The sequence below is a fragment of the Furipterus horrens genome, unplaced genomic scaffold (genome assembly GCF_987537825.1).
Source record: "Furipterus horrens unplaced genomic scaffold, mFurHor1.1.pri manual_scaffold_5, whole genome shotgun sequence".
NCBI lineage: Eukaryota > Metazoa > Chordata > Mammalia > Chiroptera > Furipteridae > Furipterus > Furipterus horrens.
This window is the reverse complement of record NW_028327175.1, coordinates 12674666-12693678: the sequence shown is the minus strand read 5'-3', so window position 1 is coordinate 12693678 and position 19013 is coordinate 12674666. Positions and strand designations below refer to the sequence as shown.

Sequence of the window (19013 nt, the reverse complement as noted above, 5' to 3'; positions counted from 1 at the left end):
TACAACTCTTCTACGTGGTGTCCTGCTCATAGATTAGATCCGGGGCCATGTAGGGTGCTGGGATCAGGGGCACAGGGGATGAAGCAAGTCAGCAGCCATCATCACTTTCCTGCCTGTGCCAGGAAAAATTGGGTTAGCAAATAAACAGCCTTCAGGTGTGACTGCAGTGAGGAGCTGTGCAGCAGGGCAGGGACAGAGGGGGAAGTCAGTGGGATTCTGCAATCAACAGATCCTACTCTTTCTCGGGGCACATCATATTCTCAAATGCTGTTGAATTATGAAGGGTTGTGGGAAGGAGCAAGTGCCTTTAATGAGTTGTTCATTACTAGCTATGATGGTTAGATTAGCTCTGTGTGTTTGTTCCGAATGGATTCCTAATTGCAGTTTCTATGTAGAATAAGCTTCCCCTTCTCAGTGGCTGAAAGGACTTCAGTTGTTTTTCTTAGATCCTTAATTTGGCATCAATGAACATGATCAACCCATTTTTATTGAGCACATATTATGTACCAGGCAGAGGACAAGGTTCTAGGAAAAGACATACCAAACAATACTTTCCCTGTCCTCAAAGAACTGAGTCTAGAGAAGCCGTGTGTGGGCACAAATATTGTTCGCAGGTGCTTCCCAGTCCAGGGTTAAGGATGCAATGTTGGTGATGGTTAAGAGTTGGTTTTCCCCCGTGCCCGCCTGCTCTGAGGGAATTCCAGTCCCTGTGAATTACTCTCCAAGATTTCTGGGAGCAACGAGAGGCTGTCGCCTGAGGACTGGCCCACTTGAGGCCTCTCCCCGTGCAGCATTACCTTCCTGTCCCGTGCAGCTGGCTGTGGGGATGTCTCCCAGTGGCTCTAGAAGCCAAAGAGGAAGCCGTGTAGTGATGGTGCCAGGGGTACTGTCGCCTGATGTCAGTCTCCAGCTAGACTGTGCTCCCTGGGCCCTCGATACCGCCTTGGCCTCAGGCACCACATCCCATCACTGAGGGCCTCTTGGTCTGGCAATATCCCACCAAGCTGGAGATGGGGTGAGCCAGGCTCTACCTGTAAAGGGAGGAGCCCGAGGGCTGTTCAGTGAGGCAGTGGGCAATATCCGGTGGGGGAGGGAGCAGATAAGGCGAGGACACCCTCTTAGCAACTTCCATGTCTTCTCTTCACGCTACTTGTTCTAAGTCCTTGTCCCCCTCTTCGTCCTCCTCCCCCTCATCTTCCCCCTTGTCCTTCATCCTTCCTTCCCCGTTGTGTCCCTTCTGTGTCCCCCTCGCCCTCCTCCTCCCCCTTGTATTCCCCTACTCCTCGAGTCCTCCTCTTCTTCCTCCTCCTCTTCCTCATCATATCCCTTCCCCGCCTCTTTCTTCTTCTTTTTTCTCTTTCTCCCTCCCCCCTCTTCCCCTCTCCCTTCCTCCAACCCCTCAGCCCCTTCGCTCTTGAGGCTCACCCCTGGAGGTTTGGAAAAGGGCAGGAAAGCCCTTTTCCATTTGCATCTGAGATAATGCTCTCTAAGCCAGCCTCACCTTAGTAAAGCTGCTACTTTGATCTGGCTAATTATGCCTATTGTTTGGTTAGAAGCCTCGTTTGGAAGAGGTTTATCCCAAGCCTCCAACATGCTACTTTTTCGTTTTGCTGGCTTTTGGAGTATGGCCGCTGCTTGAGGATTGAGACACCTGGGTCCCAGGGGCTGGTCTAAGACTCTTGGAGTTGATATCTCTCCCTTCGAACATGAAGATGCTTTTATCAAGCTGATATGCTTTGAATCCCGATGTATTATTTTTCTTCATCAGCCCTTTTATGAGGTCTGAATTTTAGGGTGAGCTCTGTTTTACCCAACCCAGAACCTGCTACTCATTCCAAGAAGATCATTGTTCTAGTGAAGTTTTTTGGCTTCAGAACTACTGACATTTTGAGCCAGCTGATTCTTTGTCATGGGGAGGGGCCATCCTGTAGGATGTTAGCGGCATTCTTGGCCTCTACCCACTAGATGACAGAAGCACTGTCTCCTCCCCCACTAGTTGTGAAAACCAAAAATATCTCTAGACATTGTAAAATGTCTCTTGGGGGGCAAAGTCGCTCTTGAGTAAGAACTACTCTAGAGGAAAATGGACAAGGTGAAGAAGGAGCAGAGAAGGGCCTCTTTTTGGCAAGAAAAGCATAGGCTTCTCGGGGAAGCAGACTTGACCTACGCTTTGTAGGACGTAAGTTACCTCGGAGTCACAGAGAGGAGTTTTGAAGGTACTGTGAGGAAGGCGTTCATGGCCCTCTGTGCTGTGCTGGTTCAAAAACATGTTCTACCACCATGTGTGCCCTCCAACATTCCAGGGGTCACCTGCAGATGCCTGGCTCTCCCTGCCTCAGTCCTTTTGATCATTTCCATATGAATGGATTCCATGTCTGTGCATCCAAATTCTACCTTTGCTTGTTGCACAGGAATTTCCAAAGCAAATTCCTCTAAATGTGGGTTACTTTTTCTTAAGCATCATGTCTACACATTGGATAAGATGAGGAGTAGGTAATGCTGAATACATTGGATCAGGTATCGTGGAGAATTTTAGGTATCACTTCAGATTAGCATGATAGTCATATGATAGTCATTCATGAGAAGAGACCTCAGTTCTCTACCTTGCCTGGGATGTGACTCATCTGGTAACAAACTGATCTAGGGGTGAAGTAGGAGGGAATCTGCAAGGAGTAGGGAAGAATTTGACAGCACTCTTCTCCAGGCTGCTAAACTCATGGGTACCAGCGGTGGGGGTTGAGTCTCACAGCAGGGGTAAATGAATCACATAGAAACATTGATGAGTTTGGCCATTTATTGATGCCTCACAATGGCAGGCTATGATTACAGTCTGGTTTTAAATACTGAGGTGCCCAGCAGGGTACCCCTTCAGGCTGGGCCTGGCAAAGCAGCACAGAGGTGCAGGGAGGCAATGGGTTGGGCCATTACATCATACAACCATTTTGGAGGACAATGATAGGTAGAATTGTGCTTCCCAACCATGTTTTTAAAAAAGATATAACTTAATAATAATAATGCTAATAATATCAATAATACTTGAATTAGCCATACAAAAACCAGGAGTAGCATCAAATATGTTGACGAAGTTGTAGCACCAGGCAGTTCACATCATGTGTTCTCTCTCTTGAAAGTGAATTGCTGTGTAGTGGGTACCAGATACACTGGCCCAGGATTTCATCTTAAAGTCAGTAGAGAGAAGGTCTGAGACCTGCAATCTCTGGGGTAGCAATGTTGTGGCTTTCAGAGTTTAGAGGACTTTAGCCAATTGATTGGGAAATTATGCTCTGAAAGAATATAATCCCTTAAACTGTGTTTCAAAAACTTGATGAAGGTTATCAAAAACATTCAAGCATCACATTGGGATGACTCTGCCAACTGGGTGTCAGGAGACAAGATGGAGGTTCACCCTTGTTTAAGAAAACCTATCATAAAACAAGTCATTCCTACAGAGAGACAAATGTTCGTATCACCAAATGATCTATTGCACTGCTTAGTCTCTTGGAATACTGTTTTCTCACAGTGGTCAGGTATGTTTTGTGTTCAAGAATTAAATTAACCCACAATTTTTCAGAGCAGCGCTAACTCTACCACTGTGAAAGGCAGTGTAAACCAAATTGGGTCTGAGAACCTTCACGTATTTGAGCACCGTCATGAATTTGAGCACCAGGCCCTGGGGCAGCCCTCTCTGGTTGGAGGACGTGCATCCAGTGTCTTTTTCCACACTTCTCGTTTGCTTGTTCAAGTTGGGAAGGAAGAAGGACATGGATGAAATAAACCAACAATGTTGCTTCATGTTGGTCCCTGTGAGCATCAAAGAAATAGTGAAGACCCCATCTATGTTCTTGCCTCTGGTTTCCCTGGTAATCTGAGGCCCCTTTCTTATTACAAGCACAGGGACCTGTCAGAACCCTGATGACCCCAAGCTGAGTGATTGTCAAGGCAACACCCATGTCAGACGGCACCAACAGCAAGTGCTATCTTTATCCTGGGGTCAAGGTTGGCAGATGCCATACAACTCTCTCCCAACGCAGGCTCAATCTGGGAAGTGAATGTCTATGAGGCGTGATTAGGGGCCATTATTCTACCTTTGGGAAACTGGAGAAAGGCCTAAAATAAAGCACCTGGCCATGTCCTCCCTACATTTCTACCATCTTCTCCACCAGGGTCACAAATAACATTTTGTGTATTGGGAAATCCAGCCTAGTTAAGTTTGTTGAGGTCAACAGGAAGCTAAGTTTGTTCCTGAGTTTTGCAAGACTGGTCCTATCAGGTCTCTGATGACATGTATGGCCTTATGATAGTACAGTACCACGTTATATCAATCTGGATTCCTAAATTAACACCCCTGAAAGCTTACACTACACTTCAGGGGCTGTCTCTGCAAATTGCCTCATTAGAAATAAATCAGGTTCTTCTCCACTCAAGTCGCTAACAATTTAAGCATCTTCTCTCTAAAACTATTATTTCACAAGAGATTGTCATCAGCCAGCAATGTTCATATCTGAAGACAGAGAATACAAGACTGTAATTATTATTTGAAATAAAATTCCTGGCTTTAGGTAAATGTTTCCACTTTCCTCCTATTTCTGGTCTATTCTGAATTTCATCCCAACCCAGCGTTCTATGTTCCATAGAAATTTATCACAATACTATACATTAATGGTTTGAAAAAAATAATAAAAAGCACATAATATAACATTTTTTAAAGCTTCTGGTAACCAAGCAATAGAACTGGCATTGGCCAGCAACACCATTCATCACACATTTAACAGAAGATGTAGATGGACTTTTCCCACGTCTACATCTATTTACATGTTTCTTTTAGTTCTGCCACCACGTAGATATTAGCACCATTTTTCAATAGCACCATTCTGCTGAACGGCTAGATAATTCAAGATATGGGACATTGTGCTCCATGGTGAATATTAACTGTACCTGTGTACACATTGAAAAATATGCTGCCCATCCCACGAAGGCCATATTCGTCCTTCCCTCTGTCAGGAGCTGATTCTGAGGGTTTCTTCACCCACCCACCCTCTCCCTCTGGGTTCAGATCATATAAACGCCTCCCCTTTGAAACCAAGCAATCGGCCTTGAATTTGAGCCCATCGCCTAGTTGGACTCCTGTTGAGTGGTAGGAATATCCAGGATAAGCCTCCTCACTCTCATTTCAGTTTTGTGAATTCCTCTGACTTGCCTCAAAAGTAACTACCGGGGGCACTGAGGACTAGGTCATCTTTACCTCACTTTGAGAAGTTTTTTGTTTTTCTCTCCAGACTAGAAATTTGTACTAAGTTCTGGTATTGAATACAACTTACTTGGTTCTTTTGAAATAGCGGGTGGCAGCCATGGAACCAGGCTCTCCCAGTTGTTGTGAGTAAACCCCCAGCAATGAATAGCTTGGAGAGGGAAAGCCTCTTCTGCCGAGGAAAGAAAATATCCCTGGGAAGTGCGAAGAATGAAGGCCCACATTCCCTTTCTTATACGAGTGCAGTTGAGCCTAGAACAAGGCAGGGGTTAGGGGTGCCAAACCACATGCAGTCAGAAATCCACATATTTAACTTTTGACTTCCCTCAAATGTACGTTTCCCTTGGTATCCATTGGGTACTGGTTCTAGGACCGCCCCCTCCCCCCCACCACACGGACACCAAAATTGGTGGATGCTAAAGTACCCTATATAAAATGGCATAGATTTATGCATACAGTCTACCCTCCGTATATGTGGACTTCCAGCTGCAGATGGGAAGCAGTACATGTCTTGGTTGAAAAAAATCCGTGTATAAGCATAATCATTCAGTTCAAACCCATGTTGTTCAAGGGTCAACTGTTCTGTTCACTTGCTTTTTCACAGTTTTCCTAGAAATGATCCTCAGCTCAGAAATGTCTTCTGTATAACCTAAATCCCTTCGCTTGACTAAATCCTGCCATTTCTGTCTGCTTCCTCTGCCCAGATATGGGGTCTGCAGGGATGAGGGGCTTTCTCCTCCTACCGAGTTGAATACTGGGTGAAGAAATGGGTCCTCTGTGTGGGTGAATTAAGGGAGTGTCCCTAAGAGCTCTCCCATGTATTTCAAACACCCCCAGCAGAGGTGGAGGGGGAATGATTCCACCAGGGTCAGCTAACAAGATTCTTTGTTCCTTGGATAAGAGTGGCTACGTTTCCTGATACTTTTGAGGTAGTCTGGGAAAAATCTGGTTTCTTTGTTTTTCTCTTTGAAGGGTGAAAAAAAGATATTCTTTCACAGACTTGACTATTTGGCCCCTTTCCCAGGAACAGCCCAGGAGATGCCTCATTCTCCTGGCTATCTTACCTGCCTGTCAGGGAGCAGCAAGTGTTACGGACCCACCCTCCTGCAAGGGCCATTTTGTGGCTTACAGAACACAGTGGATTTTGTTTTGGTATGATCCAAAGTTGGGCCTGAAATGGACAGAGGAAAACCTCCATGAAGTGGACCCTGGGGTTAGAACAGGTCCCAGTCAGCAGGCTGCGGCAGTCTATGGTGGCAGGTGGCTTCCTCCTGGACTTAGTATGCATTGCGGCTTTTGAGCGACTGTGGCTTTCTTGGCCTTTGGGTGTGGACGACGTGCGTCTGGGAGCACGCCAGGCAGCACTGAGCTCGCACAGTGGGCACAGAACATTTCTGCATGGTTTTCAGTGTCTGGCAGAAACTGGCTGATAAATTGTCCTTGGTGCAAAGCACATCTGTGGGAGGAGAACAAAATTAAGGAAATACCAAAGATTAATATCCTTTGTAAGTGAGTGCACACAACTTCTCTTAATAATGGAGGACTTCGTATGTCTACCGAGAAAAGTTCCCTAACAACTCATAATCCTAGTGGACATCCTCTGAACATGTTACGTGTCAGGCACTGTGCAAAGACTCTGTGTTACACTGAATTACCAGTCATACTTCTTCACTCCCTGGGGCAGATTTAAACATTCTACCTTGCCGCAGTCACCTGGTGGGTGATGAATACTGCCCTACTTCTGCACTTCGGGTTCAGCTCTATGGCTTGCTTTGGACAATGGGACATTAGTAGACAGGATCCCTGTGGGGCCTTGGAATAGGCAGAAGGGTGACCCAGCCCTGATGAGCATCTGCAGTCACCACGGGAACATGGCTGGTGCAGCCACTGAAGCGAGGAGGCTGAGACTTAAGAAGCCGATCTAGACCAAACCGATAGCTGGCAGCCAAGGCCAACCAAGGCCAGGCTAGCTCAGCTGCACCTCAGCTGACCTGTAGATGCTGAACAAAAAATACACAATTGTAGTTTTAAAGCTCTGAGTGCAGAGACGTTTTGCTCTGCGGTATTGTTACATGGCAGCTACAGGCAATGCTTTACGGGCATCGCTTCGTTTAATCTTCACAGCAGTGCTGTCAGGTAAAGGTAAAGACAACGCTTCTTGCTGTTTTACAAATGAGGAATGTAAGACCTGTAGAAGTTAAGAACTTGCACAATGTTATTCGCTGATAAGTGGTGCAGTGAGATCTGGATACAGGCAGTATTGATCCTACAGCTCTTGCTTTTATCAGTCCTACCATCCAGAGTGCCAAGCAATCACCCAGGTAGCCGACTACCCAATGCTTTCTGAGCATCACTCAGCAGAGTGGGTAATGTGGTCCCTGCCCTCCAGCAATGTACCATGGATAGGAAGGCATCAGACATACACAGATAACTCTCATAGCAAGCATATAATTAGTTACCTGCTTCCTAATCTTTATTCTGCTCTAACTAGCTCTGGGCAAGAAGTCCCTTAATTGGAAGGAGGGAAGGTCCTGCTTTCCCCTTACACAAAGCAGGGAATCAGACTAAATTTCTCAGGAACTACCACCACACAGTCTATGGGTGGGACTCAGACTGCCTGGCCCACAAACTCCTGGTCTGGAAGGAATTCAGTAGGGTTCAAATCACAGATTTCTCTTCTATAAAGTGAAATTGTCTCAAACTTTGCTTGAGTGGCCTCTCTGAGTTCTGGCTGTCTTTCTTTTTCCTTTACAGAAAATTATTTGAATAATCCCAAAGAAAAGCCATTTTCAAAAACAGGCACCTGTCCTTTGTCAGTAGAACTGTCAGTAAGAGGTAATACCCTCTTAACTCAACCTGTGACAGTATTTTTGTACCTCTCTACTTTTTCACCTTCAGGCCATAAAGGAAAAAATACCTTTTATCCCCTCAGAACACATCATTCCCTTGATAGTGCCTTTTTTTTTTTTTTTTTTGAGACATTGATTATCTTCTGTTATCTGCGAAGTTCCATTTTATGACCAAATTTTAAGTGCCCTTGAGAACAGGTACCATGCAGTGTTCCTGGAACCGCAGATCTCTTCAATCTGCACTTTTTTCTTCTTCAGGCCTCTTCTTCTGTCCGTTCTAACCATCTCTCTCTGCTGAAATCCCCCGGGCAACTTTTGTACGTGCTCTGACATTTGAGAAAGCACGTGCTTCCGCCAAGTATTCCTACTGAGGAAAGAAAGTTGAGCATTTTGTCTCCCACGTCACACACCCCGGCCCCCAGCAGCTGGCGTTCTCTATGGGACCTGGGCCGTGGGCCATGTGGGCTGCTGCTCAGAACAAGGAAAGATCCTTCCTAGGCCTCTGGCACTGGAACAGGGCTTAGCATGGAAGCCTGGGTGACAGGCTGCTCCGGTCCCTTAGCCGGCCTCTCCCGAAGCCTTCGTGGATGGTGGACAGAGAAGGTGCGTTTGCAGTAGCTCTTTCCCCACGTACTTTTTGCCACAAGTGTGTGAGTGCTCTGGGGCTGCTTCCAGAGAGGAAGAAGAGAGAGGAAGTGTGAAGTCTCAGCTTACCTCCCTTCTCTCCACAAAGCTGCTTCTGGCCATGCTGGATCACAGATCTCTTTTCTCCTGGTCTCCAAAGTGGTATCATTACTGTATCACTGGCTCAAACATGGCGCTACGATCTAACCTGAACTGTTCTGTTAATCCATGTAAGCCTTTTCTGCAAAGGGCTGAAGTCTTATCTCTTTTAAGGGTGTCTTCTGTTACAAAAAGGGCCTCCTGGACAGCCCAGAATTTTAACCTTGTTGTTGGTTGAATTGTGTCCTCCAAAGTTGGTGCATTCCACTGGTTTTTTTGGTGGAATGTTCTGTAAGTATCCATTAAGTACATCTGATTTAATGTGCTATTTAAAGCCTTATTTCCCTGTTGATTTTGTCTGGATGACCTATCCATTGATGAAAGTGGGTTGTTCAAGTCCCCTGTTATTATAACACTGTCAATCTCTCCCTTTCAGTTCTTCTTTGGGAGAATTGCTCCAACTACAGGTGTAAATTTCTTGTATTTGAGGGAGGAAATGAGTTCAAGGTCCTCCTATGCCACCACTTTGAACTGAAAATCTGGAAATACTTCTTTGGAGATTATGATGCAAATTAAGATGAGGCCATACTGAAGAAGGGTGGGCCCTTAGTCTAACATGAATGTGTCCTTATAAGAAAAGAAGAGACAGACACACAGAAGTGAGAGCCATGTGAGAACAGGCACACCGAGAAAAGAAGGCCACAGGATGGCAGTGGCAGACGCTGGAGTTATGCAGCTACAATCTAAGGAAAGCCAAGGACTGCTGGCAAACACCAGAAACTAAGAGAGGGAGTATGGCCCTGACAAGACCTTGTTTTTAAACTTCTAGCTTTAAGAACTGTGAGAGAGTAAATTGCTGCTGTTTTAAGTCACCCAGCTTATGGCAGTTTGTTATGCTAGCCCTAGGAAACGAATGTTCCCCCTCTCCCATGACAATAATAACATAGACACAATTTGGTAAGCCCTTAACACATGCTAAGCAATGTGCTTGACATGTACTATCTCATTTGATCCTCAAAGAAATTTACTTAGTTATATTTTCCTTTTTAAAAACTTAGGGTTCCAAAGAAGCTCAGTAACTAGCCCCACATCACATAGCTGGTACATAAGAAGATGGTGCTTGAATTTGAATGTTGCCTCAGTGGCTTCAAAGTTCTGCTAACAAGAGAGTGAATCTCTTGAACTGATGATGGGAGTGGAGGGGACCACCTGGGCAAGCCTTCCCTGACCAGAACCTATTCATTCACTCAACACACACTTGTCAGGTGAGTTCAACACCCCTACATGACTGAAAGAGGCTCAGCCAAGCTAGGGGGTCCTGCCTGACCTTGGGGACCATGAGATCATGATCCCTGGTTTTTAATCATGCTCAAGAGTCCTAGAAACATGCTGAGTCCTGGGATCCTCCTGTTTGAGAGTAGGGGCCTAGGGGGAAGAGGGTGGGGGGAAAATTTTGGCTTCTATTGGGGCCCTGTGTGCCAGGTCTATGTTTAGCAGCTCATTTAGACAATGACTATGAGACCAACCTCATGACATGGCTGAATTGCATCAGTTCTCATTATTGTAAAACAATAAAGGCTTGTGGTATTCATCAGACAAATGGATCTCAGCCAGACTGTACACAATGCTTGTAATTATGGGTAACTGGGAAAGGAGTTCTCAATTTGCCTGTGCCTTTTCAACAGAAAGCATACTTGGAAATTTAAAGGGACAGCTATAAGTGTATTTCCTTGCTGTCAGGTGTGTCTAGATTGAAAAGATCATTTTTTTTTTTGCCCATAAAAGAAAGTTGAAACACAATTTCAATATTGTTGACAAAAAAGTTTCTGTGAGATTTTGGGTTTCTTGAGGCCAGGGACTGGTTATACTCATTTCTATACCCTAAGTTTTTAACAATTGCCTGAGACAGAAGTTATTATCAACAATACTTGCTGAATAAATTAATGAATTAAATATTATTTATCTGGAAGAATATTTTCCAACAGAAAGTTTGCTGGCTCAAATGTTCATTTGTATCAGCTTTGGGACTAAGTACTGTCTCTCTTATTTTCCTGATTATTTTTCATGCCTTCTTTACTCCTCACTCTCCAAATTATAAAACAAAAAAACCCAGGAATAGTGTCCAGAATGATTTTGCTTTGGGTTTTTAATCATTATAAATATAATACATATAAGATAGCTAATACTTAATAAACACTTCTGGATGAATTTGATGTTTTATTTCTTAGCCCAGGTACATGGAAAGGGTTTTTATAGTCCCTACTATGGAAATGGTAGTTTTGATTAAATTTTAAATCATTAACAATTTAGATGGCACCCAAAGGAAGTACAAAGGCCTGGAGGAGAGCAAACCTTACATGAATCCATGCCCGATCTTACAAGACGGGCATAGGGGGTATGTTTATTGTGATAGGTGGATGGCTGACAGGAGTCTGGGCAGTGAATGACTTATTTTCAAAGCATTTTAGAGGGCACAGCAGACAGTGGGTGGTTGGCTTTTAAATCAAGACATTTCTTACAGCTGCTGTTTCATGTTGTTCGTCCATGAATAAGCATGGCTCTGCCTTCAAGAGAAGCTAATAATTAACTTTTGTGTCCTGACAATTGCTGGTGATTGAAATTTATTGTTATTTACATCCACTGCCAGCCAACTGTTAGTTGCCACCTCTTCAGTGTTTGAATTCAAGATAAAAATACCAGGAATGCACTTAACTCAGTTTTGATTATTGAAGATCATATTACCCAGCAATAAGACAGTTAAATAATTTTAAAATAACTGATAATACTAGGCATGTTCAACCAAGACTGTGTTGCTACCTCAATTATATAAATAAAATCAACATAACATAGGATTCTATTGCCTCAACATTTTAAGTTAAATTTATTGAGGTGACATTGGTTAAAAATAACAAGTTTCAGATATACATCTTCATAATACATCTGTATATTCTATTGTGTGCCCAACACTCGAAGCCCAGTCTCCTGTTGTCACTATAAATAGTCCCCCTTCCCATTCCTCTGTTCACTTCTGATAACTACCATTATATTGTCAGTATCTATGAGCTTTTTTGTTTTGTTTGTTGCTTTGTGAACTCATACTGTTCTTGTAATTTTCCATCTGATTTATTTCACTTAGCTTAATACTCTCAAGATCCACCCATGTTGTGGAAAATGGCAATATTTAATCATTTTATGGCTCAGTAGTATTCCACTGTATATACATACCACATTAAAAAAAAAATCCACTCATCTGTCAAAAGCCACTTAGGTTGTTTCCATATCCTGGCTATTGTAAATAATGCTGCAATGAATATAGAGGTACCTATATCTTTACCAATAAGTGTTTTCAAAAATTTCTGGTAGATAACCAGAAAAGGGATTGCTGAGTAATATGGTAACCTTATTCTTAATTGTTTTTGAGAGACCTCCATATTGTTTTCCACAGTGGCTATACCAATTTACATTTCCACCAGGTGTGTATGAGGGTTCCATTTCCCACATTCTTTTCAACACTTATTTCTTATATTTTGATAATAGCCATTCTAACAAATGTGAGCCAGTATCTCATTGTGGTTTTAATTTCATTTTCCTTATAGCTAGTAATGTTGAGCATTTTTTCATATATCTGTTGGTCATCTCTATGTCTTTCTTGGATAACTGTCTATTAAGGTCCTCTGCCCATTTTTATCAGATTGTTTGTTTTTTGGTTGTTGAGTTGTATGAGTTCTTTATATATTTTGGATGTACTGATTTAGCACTATTATCTTAGGTTCTGCAGAAATAGCCTCTGAGATGCAAATTTGTGTGCAAGGGATTCATTAAGAAAAAGTTCCTGCAGAAGACCATTAAGGAAGTGGGGGAAGCAAGACAGAAAAGGGTGTAAGTTATGTCTTATTGGAAGCACCATTTCCAAGTATATTCTCCCATTCATTTGCTTGCCTTTTGTTTTGTTGATGGTGTCTTTTGCTGTGCAGAAGCTTTTTAGTTTGATATCATCCCTTTCATTTATTTTTGCTTTTACTTCCCTGGCCTTTGGGGTTAAGTTCACAAAACCCTTTGAGATCAAGGTCCATAAGATTAGTGCCTATGTTTTCTTCTATGTATTTTATTTGGTTAAGTCTTATATTTAAGTCTTCAACATATTGAGTTAATTTTTGTGTAAGGTGTCAGGTAGAAGTCTAGTTTTATTCTTTTGCATGTGACTTTCCTGTTTTCCCGGTGCCATTTACTGAGAGACTTTCCTTTATCCACTGTATGGTTTTGGCCCTCTATTGAAAATTGGTTGCCCATATAGGTGTGGGTTTATTTCAGGGATCTCAATTCTGTTCCACTGATTTTTTTTTCTTCCCAATCAATGTCATGCTGTTTTGATTACTATAGCTTTGTAGTATAGTTTGAAGTCAAGGAGTATACCTCTGGCTCTGTTCTCTTCTTTTTTACTTAGGATTGCTTTGGCTATGCAGGTTTTTTTTTTTGTGGTTCCATACAAATTTGAGGATTTTTTGGTTTTATTGTTGTGAAAAATGCCACTAGGATTTTGATAGGGATTTCATTAAATCTGAATATTGCTTTGGGTATTATGGACATCTTAACAATATTCTACAAATCCATGAGTATTGAATGTCTTTCCATTTCTTTGTATCTTCTTCGATTTTATTCACCATCTTGTAGTTTTCAGTGTACAGGGCTTTCACCTTCTTTAAGTTCATCCCAAAAGGAAAACTGAGGCTCAGAAAGTCAAATAATGTGCCAAGGTCACATAGGTAGAAAGTGGCTGCTATGGGATACAAATCCATTACCAGGTGGTTCCAAAGTTGGGTTCTTTTTGGTTCTGAGGAGTTATGGCATTTGAAGAGTAGAAAGGAGACCCGACTTGGCACTGTGGCTCTGATATCACCCTGCCATGTAATCATGAACATGCCACGTAACCTTTCCAGGCTGTAGTCAGCACACCTCAAATGACTAAGGTGACTATACAACATTTAAATAGGGGTGCTTTTAGAAAGTGAATGTTGACTATGATAGTAGACAACAGTCATGTTCTCCCATTCAGATCACCCTCCTTCGATTTTTTGGTCTACTTTTAGGTGTCACCTCATCCCCACCCACATCCCAGTGTCCCCATTTTTTAGCCTCTAACACCCAGAGCCTCTGGCTCTTTTGGAGGACTTCCCACAGCCTACTGGAGCTGCTTTATCTCTGCACAGAGAGAGCCTTAAGGGCCTTCAAATTCACATCCCCGGGGTAGCTGTTGGCCAATGGCTGAAGAACATGACAGTCCAGCTCAATGGCTTCAGGAGGAGACATCTGAGACATAACTTACACCCTGGAGGGGACCAGGCTGAAGCTAGGACTGTGCCTGAGATGGCAGCCTGGCTGTGCTTCCTCTCTTTTCTGTCTTGCTCCCCCCACTCCCTTCATGGTCTTCTCAGGAGCATTTTCTTACTGAGTCCCTTGCACACAAATTTGCATCTCAGAGTCTGTTTCTGTGGAACCTAAGACAGTATGCTAGATTGATAGAGAGGGCCATTCAGTACTTGACTGGGTTTCTGAGAAAGGCTAGAGCATCTCTGAAAAACCTTTGAGAAGTGATTCCCATCTGTGTGGGATGACATCAGTGTGAATGCATTTTAGGAAAACGCAAACTTCACCAAGTCAGACAGCTTCCTCCCAGGGATGCTGGCTGGCCTCTTCAGCATTAAGATTCCTGGCTCAGTAAAGGGGACTAATTAAAACTTCCCAAAAGTCGAGTCATGCAGGACCACTTATTTGTGTAAAGCTCCCCTCCCCCCTGAGCAAAGCCACTCACCAGCACTCTTCCTGCAGGCCTGCTCATTGCATTTTTGGAATTCGGGAGGTCTAGGTTCATGATCACACTGGCATTGGTCTTGATCTTCGGTTGTGTTGGCCTCTGAGGAAACACAGTGGACAGTCCTCTTCTGCAAGCCACCTCCACAGGAAGCAGTGCACTGGAAGAAATGGGCACATGAGAAAGTCAGACTTCTTCCCCAGACTCACAGGGAACTCCAGAATACCTCCAACCCACTGTGGTCAAGTAGGGAAAAGTTTCAATGATCAGAAACCTTGTTGGAGTCACAGAATAAAGGTACTAATTATTTGGAGATGTGAATTTAGGAAGAGCCTGTACTATAGATGTGTGGACTCACTTTGGCTTGATTTACTGTTGGGTTCTCTGTAGATTATGTGCAGAGTAAAATAGAAAAAAATTTCATATGTGGGCCCGGGTGCCTCAGGAATCCCATTTCTCTGAAATAGTTTTGATCTGGGGCTGGAAGTCAGATGTGAAGAAAAGATGTGAAAGATGGGAAGGGAGCTACAAAGAAAGCTAAGAGTAGGATAAAAAGGAACTGGGAGAGGCCAACCCTGGTGGAACGAAGAATGTGGATGGACCCAGCGGGACCGTGTGTGGTCTCCAGCCATTCTAACGAACAGGGAAGGTTCCCACTGTCCAGTCATGATGTGGCTTCCTGCAAGCGGCTGACCTGTGAAAGCAGCTCAGATAAAGTGATTCCTGGGGTTGTAAGAAAATGTGTCCGAATTTACCATATATATATATATATATGCATTTAAAAATTCTTTATATTGTAGTGAAATATATGAAACATAAAATTTATTCTTGAACCACTTTAAAGTACACTGTTCAGTGCCTTCAGCACATTCATATTGTTATGCCATCATTACCCCCACTCACCTCTAGAACCTTTTCATCTTTGCAAACTGAAACTCTGTACCCACCCACTCCTGCCCCCTTATTTTTTGTCCTATGAGTTTGACTGTTGGAGGTACCTCACATAAGTGGAATCATGCAATATTTGTTCTTTTGTGACTTGTTTACCATTTCAACTAGCATAATGTCTTCACGGTTCTTCCATGTTACAATGTGCACCAGAATTTCTTTTTTAAGGTGGAAGACGTTCCATTGTGTGTATATTCCACATTTTGTGTGTCCATCCATTGATGGACACTTGGGTTGCTTCCACATTTTGACTGTTGTGAACCACATACAGTCTTGTGATTTACATTCTATTTCAACTTTTATTACTTTTAGCATCATATTTCTGATACAATCAAAATCTCCCAGAGGGCAGAAACCTGTTCCTGCTTCATTGTCTTGCATGGCAATTAGGTAAGTAAGTCAGTAAGTACTCACTGACTGGCCAAAAAAAAAGACTGCTGCATGGCAAATTCTGGAAAAATCAATAGGCCCAAAAGATTCCACTGCCATTTGAAATATTATTGGTCACGCAGATCAGTAGATAAAAAAATACCCACACTTGGACACCATTGGTAGCCTCAGAATAGCGCTACCGAATCTGGTTTTCCATGGGACTCCCATATGGGATAGGAGGGGAAATATCAAATTTTCTTAACATCCACCGCTTTATTTTATTCTGCTCTTCACAGCGCCTGGACCAGGGTTATCAGCATGGAACCTCGTGTTTGCTTTATAAAGTCAGAGGAAGTAATTTTATTCAGTGAATTCCCCTCAAATTCTCCATGGATATGAACAAGAAAAACAGAGTAAGAAATTACTCAACTGATTCCAAGTAAATAAAAGTGCAAAAGAGGACCGAGAGAAGAACAAAGGAAATTAATCAAGCCAGAGTTTGGTAAAGCGTTCTGGGCCGGGATTCAGGAGACGTGGGCCTTTTCTCCTCACTGAATATTGTAAATGAATATTGTAAATGATATTGAATCATTTACTTGATCACTCCCTCTTTCTTCTTCCGGGAACTAGATTGTTATATTAAAAACAAACAGACAAAATGCCTTCCTTTCCTGCTTTCTGCTCCTGAGGGTGTGATAGAACAAGGCTGGCTGGGCCTGGGTGCTGAAGTCATGCAAGTCGTCTTGGGCAGGGCAAAGTAAGACAGAAGAGCTAATGCCAAGCTAAGCACAGAAATAAACAAAGAGGTCACTGTCCCTGCATTTATTGGCAATTACAATGACTTGTGATGAAGAAGATGCATAAATTAGACTTGTACTTAACCGGGGGATGAAGTAGGAAACAGGATGGTTGACTTGGGTTTTGTTAATTGTGAAAATGCTGTCAGTTTGGGGTTTCAGAGAGGAGGTGCTGTCCTCTCAGTGCTCAGTTCCACTTCTTTGGCTCCAGTAAAAATAAGGGATCTTTGTGCAGAACTGAGGACCTCAAATGGGAATAGGGCTAACGCTGAATACTCCTTTCATATAGCTTCACTATGTCTATTTATATGTACGATGAGGGACCAATGAGCGGACTGCAAGTTCCATGGATGGCAGTTATTGAGAAGTGGTGTTATACAAGGTGATCAGGAAGAGAGCTATTGTCTGTGTGTTTTTTTTTTTTTTCCCCTTCAGGCTAAGCCAGGCCCCTGCCTCTGTGGAGCTCAGCTGGAGGAAGGAAGACACTATTTACTGTGTGTTATATTCACTTAATCATTGGTGAGAAGAGCCCTTTCATCCCCACCAACTGTGTGTATTCCAAGGTTTCTCTTGATTTACATCACTTTAAAAAATTTTCCATCTGGTATACCCCCTTGTCAACTATTAGTTTGTTCTCTACATCTGTGGGTCTGTTTCTGTTTTGTTTTGTTTTGTTTATTCATTTGTTTTATTTTTTAGATTTCACAGAAAAGTGAAGCCATATGGCTTCTGTATTTCTCTGGCTCATTTCACTTAGCATAATACTCTCTAGGTCCATCAATATCATGGAAAATGGCAAGATTTCATTCTTTATATGGCTGAATAATATTCTATTGTGTGTGTATATATACACATGTCTATATATACATATAGAATCATATATAGGGGTGGAAAGGTCACGATGTAGTGGTGGCAGCAGTGGCAGGTTGGCAGAAAATGCAATCGCACATTTTAAAAAGTAAGGAGGGACACCTAGGGAGTGCTCCCAGCACCAGACCAGACCACACAGCTCACGGTCCCAGCATCAGGGAAAATCAAGCCTCATTGCTTCTGACTGTGAAAACCAGTGGGGGTTGGGGTAGAGGGAGAAACTGCTGGTCTCTCAGTAGAGTCCACTTTTTTAAGGAACATCTGAAGACCTACCCACTCTGGGAACGATGGCCAGAGCAACAGCTAGAGAGGCACCAGTCCCATACAGAAGTGGGAGAAGTGCCTGGAAAAGGGGCGAGTGCTGGTCAGGTGGCATTGTTCCCTCTCAGACCCCTCCCCCTATTAACCCCTTTCAAAAATTTGAAAAAGAGGGAATACTCACAACTCATTTTTCAAGGCCAACATTACCCTGATACCAAAACTAGGCAAAGATAACACACAGAAAAGAAAATTGCAGGCAGCTTATATCTCTGATGAACATAGACACAAAATCCTAAGCAAAATACTAGCAAATCATATGCAACAATACATTAATAGGATCACATATCACGATCAAGTGGGGTTCATTCCACAAACACAAGAATGATTCAATATGCGCAAATCAATGTGATACACCATGCCAACAAAATAAAGATAATAATCAAATGATCATGTCAATAGATGCATGAAAAGCACTTGATAAAACACAATATCCACTTCAGATAAAAATGCTCAATAATACGGGTATTGAACATAATAATGTCTCTATATGACAAACCGTCAGCTAACATCATCCTCAATGGTGTAAAACTGAGAGCTTTTCCTCTAAGATCAGAAAGAAGACAAGGATGCCGCTGTCAACAGTTTTTCAACATAGTACTGGAAGTTCCAGCCACAGAAATTAGGTACAAAAGAGAAATAAAGGTATTCAAATCAGGAATGAAGAAGTACAACTGTCGCTATGTGCAGATGACATAATTTTATATGTAGAAAACCCTCAAGTATCCACCAAAAAATAAAAATAAAAACTGTTAGAAACAATGAGCAAATACAGTAAAATTACAGGATACAAAACCTTTTTGTGTTTCTATATAATAACAACAAAATATCAGAAAGACAAACGAAGAAAGCAACCTCATTTATAATTGCAAAAAAAAAAAAAAAAAGAATAAAATACCTAGGAATAAACTTAACAAAAGAGGTAAAGGGCCTATACACTGAGAACTATAAGACATTGTTTAAAAATTAAATAAGATATTGAAAAATGGAAAAATATTTCATGCTCATTGACTGGAAGAATTAACATGGTTAAACTGCCATATTACCTAAAGCAATATACAGATTTAATAAAATCACTA

General features: G+C 42.5%; 1 protein-coding gene across 1 annotated transcript in view; it reads right to left on the bottom strand.

Moving 5' to 3' along the window:
• Positions 1 to 6270: 6270 nt before the first annotated feature.
• Positions 6271 to 19013, bottom strand: part of ADAMTS12 (ADAM metallopeptidase with thrombospondin type 1 motif 12) — a 230028-nt gene continuing 217285 nt past the window's right edge. Inside the window, exons 23-24 of the mRNA XM_090278891.1 lie at positions 14630 to 14789; positions 6271 to 6704 (exon numbers count right to left, since the gene is read on the bottom strand). Of these exons, the coding sequence (XP_090135017.1) occupies positions 6526 to 6704; positions 14630 to 14789 (339 nt within the window). The 3' untranslated portion in view covers positions 6271 to 6525. The remainder of the gene's footprint in view (positions 6705 to 14629; positions 14790 to 19013) is intronic.